Source organism: Scophthalmus maximus, chromosome 8 (assembly GCF_022379125.1).
Source record: "Scophthalmus maximus strain ysfricsl-2021 chromosome 8, ASM2237912v1, whole genome shotgun sequence".
NCBI lineage: Eukaryota > Metazoa > Chordata > Actinopteri > Pleuronectiformes > Scophthalmidae > Scophthalmus > Scophthalmus maximus.
The window spans coordinates 20,508,564-20,521,324 of record NC_061522.1 but is presented as its reverse complement, the minus strand read 5'-3'; the positions used below and the strand labels follow the sequence as shown (position 1 = coordinate 20,521,324).

Genomic DNA, 12,761 nt, shown 5'->3' with positions numbered 1-12,761 from the left:
ACAATTACAAATCCAGCTATTACGCTGCAGTATGATGGTTTTTTTTGTTGTTGTTGTGTTTGTTCAATGAAAATACTTTGCCGGGCCTCGCACCGAACGACTTCCAAGCCATTTCACTGTCACGCACAAATTTCACATGTTGATGTAAAATCATGAGAGTTTTGCTCGAATTGAGGCGCGCTCCGGTCGTCTCGATCGTTTGGTGTAAGGTGGTGATCTGAGCTGTTTTGAGGGGGTCTTTTTCTGGTCTTTGCGACGTTTTTAGTCTCCGCTGACGCAAATGGTGACGTGAACTTTGTCACTAAACTCTAGGTGAGCTCTTTCCAGAACCAAACAGGAAGCAGAAGAGTGGGGAATCAAAACCTCAAAACCTTCTTGGGAGTCTCCATGCGATGTTGCAGCATGTATTGCACAAGCTGCTGTTTCTTTGCCATTGTTCAACCATTTATCTTCCTGTAAAATTTCACTAGGAGCATGATGGGAAATAATCTAAAAAGGAATCTAGTTGCAGCCTTGTAAATAGTGACGCTGCAAGGTCCCCAGTCTTTGCAAAATCCATGACTAAAACTCTGTATCATACATTGTTAATGCAAAGATATTGATTTTTGCTTCAACAATATTGAGTTCAGTTTCATTTAACGCCCCCACGTGAGTGGGAATGCATAAAAAACCCTTTTCACAGCAGACATTTTGACAAAGCAAAGGTTCAATTGATAACACTGAAAATGGCTGCATTCAGTTTAGGCCAGCTTGTTCTGGCACCCTGGTATTGTGTAGGCCCTGTTGGATGAAAGCTCTGGCTCCCTGTGGGACACTTGGTGAAACTGAGGTACTGTCAACGCAATTAGTTTAACCTCTTTTCCTGCAATCGCAAGTCAAACCTTCTGGCGTGTCATGCGTAAATGGTTCAAGTTGCGTACATGGTTAAAGTTGAGGAAAAGTTGAGGAACAACCCTTCCTTGTCATTCACATGGGAAATGAAAAGCAGTGTCCTGTATGAAAGTTGTGTGTTTTCTTGACCCATTCATTCATCTCATTCGACTATTGGTTGTAGTAAGCTGCTTGTGTAGACGACATAGGGCTCGTTTGTTTAGGATAGCTTTTGTGTGATTGAATGTGTGTGTCGTTGTAGTAATATATAGTAGATCCTTTAAAGTTCAGCTCTCGAGCCCACACGCTAACCAACTGTGAATCCAGGAGGGACGGACCTAAGCACAACATGATTCCGGCTTTTGCAAAGAATTTTATCATATGAAGAAAACAAATATTACGAAAGGGACATGGGACTTTTTAGTTGTGTTGTGACTTAACAATTAACTAAAAAAAGTCATTTTCAGTTGAAGAAAGTGTGCGCCTGCTCGACCAAAATATCTGTGGCGCTCCTCCGTCAACTGTTATCCCGGGCAGGGCGGCTGACCCCCAGGGAGGTGCGGGCATGTAATCAATGAGAACACAGAGGAGTGAACCCAAAGAGCATGTTCCTACCTGAGAGGACACCTCTCCCTGTGTCGCCACAAAGTGAGTACGTTTTCATCCGCGTGGTTGGGGTCACTCATGTATCCCCCGCTGAGTCAAGGTTACGATTAACATTGAGGTAGTGTTCAACCGAGACTACGTGTGCTGACTCAGAGGTATGGGATCTCAGGAATCTGGAATATTAATTGTCCATTAATGGGTTGCTCATCAGTGGCGTGTCTACCCCTTTTTTTTCCTCGCAAGTCCGTGTTTGACAAGCTAAAAATGGTCAAACCATACACAAAATATATGGCTTAAACCTAATATTTGAACAACCAGAATACAACAGCTACTTTCCCACCTTTTTTGTGGTTGTATGTGGGTGGGGGTCAGTGTCCATACAACACATAGGTTGTAAGGCTACAGCAAACAATTGTTTACAAGGGTTCTTCATAGATCTTGCCACATAAATGGTATCAAAGTTCACCAGAATGATGGATTTAACTTAAAATAAAAATGTACAAATTATTTTTCCCTAGGAGCATGCCCCCGGACCCCCCAAAGGGTCTGACTCAAAATCCTATCGGAAACACTGCTATGTGTTGATATTACAGCCAAGGTGTTACTGTCTGTACGTGTATCTTGATAGTCCAAAATTGTACAGTTTTTGCCTGTACAATTTTTGGGACCATTGGGTGCTCAGCACCCCTGAGGCTCTGATCCTAGAATCGCCCCTGGTGCTCATTTTGAACGATGAGGTTGGTGAGATTGCACATGCATGGGTGGATACATTGGTCATGCGTGTTTGACACATATGGTTTCTTCACAGGCTGCTTTCCAGCTGAGAAGACTGAAAAATGTGCAGCATGTATTTATGGATTCCAGCATGTCTTTATGGATTCAGTCTGACACCGTCTCTTTGTGAGAGCATGTTACCATCACACATTCTTTGTCGCCGGCGTGATACACTGTGAAGCTGTGTCACAAAATTAGGAAAAAAATACTGGAGCTGCAGAGTTGGTCTTTGGACCTGAACTGTGGCGTGCAGGTACAGATGCAATCATAGCTGCTTTGATCAATGTTTTTTTTAATAGTAACAACAGGTGAAATGTGCTCTGAAAGCATTGTAGCATCTTACAGCTCCTTGTTTTGGTTTTCTTATTGAACTCTGTTTAATATAGCTGTTCAAAGTTAACATCTGACTTTTGAAGTCAGCGGAACAGATAGCAGCCGAAGAGCAGTCATTTCCCTCAGACCCCCCCCCCCCCCCCCCCCCCCCCCCCCCCCCCCCAACCCACATGCTAATGATCATGAGTCTACCGCCGACAGTATATGTCAGTGTTGTGTTTTTTATTGTTTTCTGAACCCAGGCTAAAGAAATCTACTCAGACAGGTTTGAAGCCATAGTTTGTTTGCAGCTGAGAGCATACCATTTCTTTTTGACGGATCATGAAAGTAGCCTTGACATAAATGTACACCAGAAGATTGTATAGAAGATCTAATTTTTTTCATAGATGATCACTGACCTGCTGACATCTCGGGAACAAGTTTGACTTCTTGTAAACAGAACCTATAGAGATTATCAGTCAAAGAGGGCGAGACTGTTCTCACTGGTGCAGAGCCTCCTTGTGATTTTGGCTGAGAACACAGATTTATTTTTATCCCCCAAAAAAAGAAAAAGTCACCTTGTGCTGATTTAACAATGCATGTCTGCTGAATGTGTGGAAGCAGAAGAAAAAGTGGATGAAACCATGGCTCTAAGAACAGCAACAGCTGGTGCACTGACTCCTGCTGACACACAGCACTTGATGCCACCATGTTACCATGACAACTGCCTGTGCACCCTCTGCTTCTGACAGCTGTTCCCATGGTGCCTGGTCTTGGCTCAGCCCCTGGACTCCCATTGGCAGGATAGATAGCTCCTCCAGGTCAAAGGTCGGGTTTATGACGTTGCTGCTGTGGCGGTGTCATGTTCTTTTTCCATTTGTATTACGTACGGATTAGTTTAGCTCCGGTCCGTGTCGACCCAAGAATCTTGCATCATCATTTAGGCTCTATCCAAGCCCACTTTCAACAGTTGTGAGTGAAAACATCCACGTGCAATTCAAACTCATACATCACATTATTATATTTGAATGTACAGACACTTTCCACTTAAAATCTTGTATCTGTTTCCATCAGGATGACTTCAGTAAAGGAATTCTCCTCGATACCTTATCATATTCAGTTTTTGGAATAAGCAAATGGGGTAGGCAATGGAGGCCCACAAATGACAGAATGCATGCCCTTAAATGTGCATATTCAAGTTAATATTTCATTACTCAAAGTGAGTAACATATTTAAAATACTTTGTATTACTTTAGCATTGCCTCACATTTTTATTACATGTACCAATGAATGCTACCGCTACTTTAGGCGGCAGTGTTGTGTGAATGTCACACATTGCGACAGTATTGCGAATACTGTAACTTCAAAATCATTTCATGTAATCTTGACTGAAGGCAACTGTATTCTGACTACCACATATTTAAACTGTAACTGTAACTAAATACAATCACTACAAAGCTATAAAAGTGCCTGCCGTATAAATGGTACCTGTGCTTTTGATGTAAAGCCCCTACGTTCTTAAGGCTTAATTGTAAAGTCCCCTTTAGGGCTTTCCCTAAACAACTTCAGCATTTGAACTTAAGCAAAACACAGCAAATGCTTGTGAAAACTATGGAAGATGCTTAGGCTGTGTGCGTAACAGAGGATGTTTAATTCTGTAACCTTGACATCCCTGTGTATGCTCCCTGAGATATATTTCGTACAAATTCACATATTTCTCCCCCCTCACATTTCATTCAACATTGCCTGTGACAAAATGTCTGTCCCTGTTCAAACCGTTCCTCCTGTCAGCTGACTGGCCAAGATGTGTCCCAGTCCGCACCGGTCACCTCCCTGTTTTGTCGGCAGTCTGCTGCGTCTGCTCGATAGCACCGGCCACAGTCGGACTGTGGTGAAGAGGAATTATCAACTGGCTTTCTGTCCGCTCATTCCCTGGAAATGAAAAAAGTTCTATTTGGCCTGTTACGGAAGCCTTTTTCTGGGAGACTGTTTACTTTGTGGAAATCACGTAAGGATGTGTAGCTGCGTTTGCAGCGAAGACTGACGGAAACAGTCAGTCTTTTTCTTCAAATCCAAGTATTCTGCAGAGGACTTTGGATGGGTAATGGTGGAGGACTGCTCTTGGTTTTATTCCGACCACAAAAGGCTGCTCACAACAGATCAGCAGCTATGTCCTCCATCTCTTTCCTGCCCAGCAGCTGAGCTCTATAGATGGGAGGACATGTCTGCTTTCAACAGTCCCAGGTGATGGAAGTCAACTAAATATCTTTGGAGTTTTTTGGACTGTTGGTCGGACAAAACAACCAAGTTCGACATCACCTTGTGATATGCGAACGTGTGATTACAGATTAGAGACCAAATCGACTGCTCTGTCACACTTATATGTTGGGAATGTGCGTATTTTCTCGTTCGAAACTAACAATCAGAGGACAGGAGGTGTTCAGATTTCTGCTAATACTCTCTACTTTCTTTTTACTGTTAACAGATTCACTATGACTCATTTCTACTTAAGCAGATGTGCAAACCGTATGAGTGCCAGTGCACTGCATTGTCCAGACGAATTTCTCAGCTCGACAAATAACTTGCAGACGCGACTGTGAAGTCAGCGTGCTGCCAGAGAATTAACCAGAGTTTGCCTACTTTCACAAATTCAAATCAACTGCGACGTTGTGAGTGAAGCCATCTCCTTCCTCTCTGTGGCTCGACCAGTGAGGTTATTCAAGTTTCTGTCAGGGTCCCCTATACGAGGGCCACGCTATACTAATGCAGTATTCCTTTGACAGTTTTGTCGAGACAACATTGTGCGTGTGTGTGTGTGTGTGTGTGTGTGTGTGTGTGTGTGTTTTCACACGTCCTGATTTGCAATTCACACTTAGGTTATTTTCATCATAGATATCCCAGGAAGCAGGGAGGGCAAAGGCTGTGAATGATTTTTTTTGCAAATCACCGTTCAAGTGGTGCTCTAATTGACAGTTATTTTGCTCCAATTGAAATGTTGTTCTCAAACACATGCATGAATTACACTGCTTTCTGTTCCTGTTAAATTCATTTATTTAAAAAAAATTTTTTTAAAAAATGAATCACTGATTCATTAATTTCTCCAGGCCCTTTTCAGATTTTTTTATTTTTTATTTACAACATTTTGGATACATAGGCTGGAAGATCTCTCTGCACAGTGCTGGAGGGTACACAAGTGCACAATGTACCTCTAATGGGCAATCTCCATCTTTTCTCTTCCCCCCTCTCTCAGAACACTGCACCAGCAGTTCGAGAGCTACAAACAGGAGGTGCGTCGCATCGGGGCGGACACCCGGCGTCAGCAGACGCAGCAGAAGGATGACGCACCCACCTGCGGCATCTGCCGCAAGACCAAGTTCGCCGACGGCTGCGGCCACCACTGCTCCTACTGCCAGACCAAATTCTGCGCCCGCTGTGGAGGGCGGGTCTCTCTGCGCTCCAACAATGTGAGAAAACCTGACCCCTGACCCCCCTGTTTTTTTTCCCTTCCCTCCTCTCGCACTCACCTCATCCCTGCTGTGGTTGTACTGTTGGTCCTTCCGCTTCTGTGTGTTTGTTAATGTCCGCTTTTTTCGCTTCCCGGTCACACTTTGGTGAGACCAAAGTGTATCGGGAGAATGGCTTGGCACGAGTCATCAGCCCTTTCGAGAACCATTTTAAGCCTGAGGCTGTGGTGCTGGTGTGGAATAGTTATAAATTAGGACACGCGCGATCACTTGAACGTGAAAGCACACCAGTCACAAGCATCTGTGTTGTCTCTCATGTGTCCTGTGACTGTGCTGCAGCCATCAAGCATGCATGTCAGGCTGTGACAGCGCTGCTCCTCTCAAGCAACATGTCCAAACAAAGACCAGAGCAGGGAGAATAAGAGATCTCAAGGCAAAGCAGGTGATAAGCTTCAAATAAATAATACAGGAAACCTTTTAAGTTTATTGTGAGGGACAGTAAGTTGGCAACTTGTATTTGCAACAACTGGCTTCCAACCTGGCAACCGATTCAATCGCAAAAACACTTTATATCCCCCCAAAATTCTCAAACAATGCTTACACCATTATCCCCTAAACCCCATGGGACCAGTGTGGCATCCTTCCATACACCAAACATGTTGGTGCTATTTTAAGTCCCAGCCCTCTCCCATCCAAGCATCCTCTGGGCTCCCCTCCAACCCAAGAGAGAGGACCTCCTCCAGAGTATGTTACCTGAATTCGGGCACTCCACCCTTGGCCTGCTGGTCCCCAATCTGTTCAGGATCCGCCCATCCCAGCTGGACCTGTACCCAAACTGGCACCCCATGAGCTCCGAGGCCTGGAGATTAACATACTATCCGTGATGGTAAAGTCATTCATATTATTTTCACAGCAGGCAAGCTGTAATGTGGGAAAAAAATGGAGACTAGCATGATGTTAATGCAATCTATAAATAACACAAATAAGGAAAAGGATTAATTTGAAGGGAAATTGTGCTCCAAATAATATAAATCAGTATGTCTTTTTTTAAAATAAGGAATATTTCATATGGAAAGCTTAAGATCTCTAAAGGTTCTCTGATAAAGCCACTACTTCATTTAACCACTTAACCAAGACAGATCAGATTTTCTTGCCTTGGTTGAGCAATTTAACGTACAAAATCCTCATACGGGATTAGAGAACATTCATTCTTTTCTTTTATGGGGGTGCATTTGTGAATGTGTGTGTATGTGTTTGTGCAGGAGGGGTGTGTCGGGAGTGACGCTCCTTTAGTCTCAGTGCTGCTTGCCTCTGTCTAAAGGGAGCTACACACCAAAGCAACGGTCGGCTGTCTGAACTGGTCTGAAGTTGTCGGTGGTCCGATTCGTGCTGGTGTGTTTCCGCACCGTCGAAATTGCTTTGCCGTCTATATCCGTCGATTAACCGCTTTTCTGCCGACTCAACATGTCAATCGGCGTCAGTCACAGTTGATGAAAGAGATCACTCTGATTGGCTGTTCAGATTTGAGAGGACAGAAACAGAAGTACGATAGAAAGCAAACGGGGAGAATCAAGAGGGTACAACAAACCACAACCCTAACCGTAACCAAATTAAACGCAGCATTTAAATACTTTAAAAGTGCCCGCCATCTTTTGAATTCCAGGAGACGCGACAGCACACATGCGCAAGCGGTGGACCAATGAACGAGCTCATTCTTATCTGGTTCTTGGTACCGTGCTAGCCGTCGCAGACATACCTGCGCAGAACGTACGAGCTAGTTGGTCGTCGGATTTAGTCTTGGCGGCGTGTTCCGGGTACACACGGGGCCAGACGTATGCGACCAGAGCAGACGGTCTTTGTCCATGTGAGTTGTCTGGTGTAGTGTTTGGTGTGTCCCTACCCTTAGGTTGTCCAGCAGGCCAACTCGAATTAAAAGTGTCTTCTGCAAACCCCTTTAAAGAGAAAATATGCAATATCAATTTAATTTATGGTTCTAAGATAAGATGTGACAAACACATTTGTGGTAGTGTAGTGGTCAGTAAGAATAAAATATATGGGATGAAAATATTAAGCCATTAAGTTTGATTTGCTTGTAGGCATCTTACTGTAATAATTCACAAACCTCCCCCCGTTTAGCATTGTAATGGACATGCTGTATTATTAAAGAAGGATTAGCAATAATGACTTCATTCATTTGTCACACTGTAGTTCTTTCAATTTACAGCATTCACTTAGTGGTTTACACTGAGAATTAAATAATAACAACAACCTCTTCGAAGTCTGTATCCTAAGATCAAATCAAAAGTTTCTTCTTTAGTTCAGTTTTGCCATATCGGTAACATCTTAGGTGCTTTCATTTTTAGCACAAGACAGGAACACAGCAGTTTGAAAATCAAAAGACATGGGAGGATTTTAGAGGCAGCGAATCACCAGACGCGAGGGTCTTTATCCAAAGGTAAGGGTCGTGGAAGAGTGTGCTCCATGTTGCTTTCGATGTCCCAGCTTCCTCGTTGTGCTGGGGAGCTGTGACGCATCCTGATGTTGTCACCGGTCATGAGTCGCGCCTAGGTCATGCCAAGGTGGCGTCGTGCATGTCGCTGCAGCCTGATAACGTGTCAGTGGTCACTTACATTCACGTACTGTTGTCCCCGCCACCTCCGACTCTGTCACTGAATATGAAGTGTGTGCTTTAGTTCAGCAGAATATAATTAACAAATGTTTGCACCACATCCTCTTTTCCCCTCTTCTCTCTTCCCCCCCCCCATCGACAATCTATCCAATCTCCTGTTTCACAAACTCACCCTCTCCACATCTCTCTTTTTTTTTTCAATCTTCTCTCATTTTTCTCTTTCCTCCACTTGATCCCTCACTTTTTCTTGATTCTCACTGCTACCTGGACTGCATGCATCCAAGGAGGACAAAGTGGTCAGCATTTTCTTTTCTTTTTTGTTCTCTCTGTGTTGTGAATGTGATGTTTTTGCCACCGGAAGGTAAAAAAGAAAAAATGCTGACTGTGTTCAATTCTGGAGCGGAGATCTCTCTGGTCTGTTTACAAGCTGACTTCTATTCCCTGAAAGGTGATGTAAAACATGTCCACGTTTAGTTTGTGTCACGTTGGCCAGACCTATGATGTCACGTGAGGCTGAAAGGAAATGGGTTTTTAAAACCGTCACCGCCAGTTGCAAGAGAGTGAGCTACTGGATCGGAATGAAGCCAGCCTGTGCACAAATCCACTTATGGATTGCTGACTGACTGAACAGAGGGTGTCGCTGATAGTTCATAGTTTCTGTCATCTTTGATTTCTCTGAGAAATGACTGCACTGTGTGGGGCGGGGCCACTTGGAGCTGCTCTCTCCTCAGCAGATTTGTCCTCCAGCACAAACATTGTCTAACTCTGTGTCCATTGTCTGTCTCCTCCCCCCTGCAAAGTGTCTCATAGTGAAGGACAGGGTAAGGCTCGCTGGGTTTTGCTGCATGGGTCACTTCTCTTGTCTCCCCTCCGCACTCGGGTCTGTGCTCATTCACAGTATCAGATCAGGAATTCAGACGCACAATCCGTTGGGTTTTTTTTCAGTGTCACAGATCATTGGGGATAAGCAGTCCCAGGGCAGCTGGCCGGTGATCCCGCATCACCACTCTAATTCTGAGAATGAATGCAGACCCCACCAGTTTATCATGGCGGCCAGAGAGCGAGCATGAGCCGTAACATAGGCTGTCGGCAGGGGTGTCTGACCCCCCCTGACCCCTCTTCCTATGGCTGTAGGCATGGCTGTGCTGGGAGGGGGTAAACGTTGATGATTAAATGATGATAAAACTTTGGCAAAATCGGGGATGGCCGATTGGCATTTCAGCTGGCATGCGTGTAAGGAAGCACTCCGCCCTAGAGTTCTATCTGAATGCAAAAAATGACTGCACACTCATGCCTGTGCATGCTTTCCCTGCCTGTGTGTTGGAGACCAGACCAGCCTTGCCATAGGGAGATGGGAGGGGCCCAGGTACTGTATATGTTCCACTTTTGTTTACTTGCCACTTCCCCTCAATGCTTGGTCACCGTAAAAGTGTTGTCACCGCTGTGCCCTGTCAAAGTCGCGGGTGGTGAAGGGAATGTCGGTGAGCTCTGGTTCGGGATGTTGCTCTTCAGCAGAACTCATCCTGTTACTTTCAGATGTGTCAGAATAGAAAAGGACTGACTCTTGTCTTCATACGAGCTTTTGATGTGCTTGTTAGGATTTAGATATAATTCTCCATGCGACCAGAATCCAAGAATCAAGATTATCTGGTCTTAACTCAAATGCGATGTGTTTCCCCGCCAAGTGCAATTGTCTGTTTGCTGTGTATGAAGGGTTTGGAGGGTCTTTAATATTGCCTTTCGAGAAACACAAAAGTAAAAGTAAAGGAATGGAACGGCGGCTGTGGCCCACGAAGTAGAGTCGTTTTTTCCACTAACACGAAGGTTGGCGGTTCGATACCAGATTCCCCTGATCCGCATGCTGTTGTGTCCTTGGGCAAGACACTTAACCCTAAGTCACCTCTGACGGCTCTACCGTGCAGTGTATGAATGTGACAGAAAAATCATGGTAAATAGCAGCGCACAGAATGTGTGTGAATGGGTGAATGTAAAAAAAAAGTTCTGTATTAATATAGTCCATTTACCATTTATTCCATTACTAAACAGTGATTAGGCTAATGTTAGGCGAACACATTGGTCAGTCTTCACCCTAAAGGCCTTTCCCTTACCTAAAAATGCACAGTTTTTAAAAGTTTCAGTACAAGCCTCAGCATCACTCTTTTAGCATGATATTGGAAAATCACAAACGTATTAACGTGATGAAAAGCTTGGTGATGGAGAACCACACGCTAAAGCTCTTTGCTCCAAAAACTCAATACGCAAAGTGATTGCAATTACTTGCACCACCCTTCATATCCAAGGAGGTTTCCTACACTTGAAATTAAAGTCTAACATTTTTATTTTCAGCCATGTCCCGGGTGAACCCCGCCTCTCTAACCCCTATTAGGATAAGCGGCATATAGATAATGGATGGATGGATATTGGATGGTCACTCGTTGGACCTGTGTTCTGTTTTTCCAATGAAAATCAGAAGGCCTCATTAAATGCCGATATAGTTTGAAGTTTGAATCACTTCCAGTGTGTGACAGAAAGGCTAAGCCTTCCCTGAAGTGTGCGGGGGAGCTGATGTGTGTTCCATAGTCCTCTGTCGAGCTGCCCTGCTATCGCTGGCGCTGTAGCTTGTTAATGGCTGGAGTGTTTGTTTACGTCTGCTGCTTAATGTCAGCACCAGATAGTCTCCTTTGTAGAGGAGCGCTGCCTCCTGGTGGAGAGCAGACCGGGGCAGGCTCTCAACGCACGCACTATAAAACTTTACTTACAATAGTTAAAAAAAATAATGCTGACAATAGTCACACGATCGAAATCAATCCCGCAGGAAGCAAAGTGATCATGTCTTCCTGTGCCGGCATTAATGGTAATTTATACCAAATTAAGGATATTTTTATGTAAATTCTGGCAAAAATAGATCCCTTGTGCTGCCGTTGAAATACGCAGAGTAGAGTATCAATCACGTATGAATTATTCGGTACACGACTGCAACTCTCTCTCGTTTTTGTAAGTGTATGGGACCCTGTGTGGCCCACTGTCTAGCACTAGTGCACACATGCATACACACACACATGCTCAGATTTACAGTGATACAGCCACACATACAGTGTTGCTCGCTTACTGCATCGAGCTGACGCTGCACTTTTCACTGGAAGGGAAGATGCACTGCATAATCTCAATCATGCTCCTCAGCATTAGATGACTAACCCGCTGCTCTCCTCCTCCTCCTCACACTCCACTCCTCACCACTCACATACCACGGCCTCTGTAGCAGCCTCTGTCACACTCTCTCTCTCTGTATTTGCTCTCACTCTTCTGTCCTCTCTAAGCATATACTTCTTCTGATTTTTGTCCTCGTGTAAGGCCAGTGTGTCTAGTTATATGGCAAACGTATAATAATAGAATTGGCCAAGGCCAACAGCAGCTTCCTTAATGTTTGTGCGGTAGGGGTGTGCGATCTGGCGATCTTATAACATGGACGATCCTAATTTGGCATATGACCTGCTTTTCAGAGGAATCGTACAGATCATCCTCATTGACAAGTCTTGACAGGAAACTAAAAAACCTGCGTGTGGAATAACTAGAATTTAATGGGTTCTTTCTTGGCCCGTGTTCAATCCGTCCACCATCTTTCATGGGAAACCGTTAAGGTAAGGTTTCTGTAATTCTTCTGACAAAATTCAGCCGTACATGTCCACTATGGGCCTGGATTTCCAGGGTGAAATCAATGTTTTAAAGTTGAATACAAAAAAATCATACCAAATAAACAATTTGTTGTCTTTCTTGATGCACTCAACACTTTGTTTTTCCTCTTGGCTGAGCTATTGCCCTTAAGCAAGTGGAGGTGCTGTTGGAATCTGTGGAAATTTGAAATTAAAAAGTCTTCTCTCATAGATAACTCTAACATGAAAGGAACATGAAAATTCTTTCGGAGATACAACCAACTGCCGCCAAAAAAACCCAACAAAAAACTGTTTTGGATCCAAGAGTTTGTGTAGAGAATGCAATAGGACCAAAACACAGAAAAAATACAGAATGCTCCTTGAAAATTATAAATTTGACCAATTTTTCCACACGCTTAAACTTTATACATCACCGTTTTATCATCATGACCATAA

At 44.1% G+C, this 12,761-nt stretch overlaps 1 protein-coding gene across 24 annotated transcripts in view; it reads left to right on the top strand.

Moving 5' to 3' along the window:
- Positions 1-12,761, top strand: part of rims1b (regulating synaptic membrane exocytosis 1b) — a 69,597-nt gene that overhangs the window by 18,487 nt on the left and 38,349 nt on the right. For 18 of the 24 annotated variants that reach the window (XM_035637861.2, XM_047334031.1, XM_035637868.2 and 15 more), the window contains exons 2-4: positions 5,813-6,026; positions 8,940-8,951; positions 9,456-9,476. In XM_035637861.2, the coding sequence (XP_035493754.1) occupies positions 5,813-6,026; positions 8,940-8,951; positions 9,456-9,476 (247 nt within the window). Of the gene's footprint in view, positions 1-4,393; positions 4,807-5,812; positions 6,027-8,939; positions 8,952-9,455; positions 9,477-12,761 lie in introns of those variants that run through there. The other 6 variants (XM_047334032.1, XM_047334033.1, XM_035637863.2 and 3 more) reach the window with 4 other exon arrangements.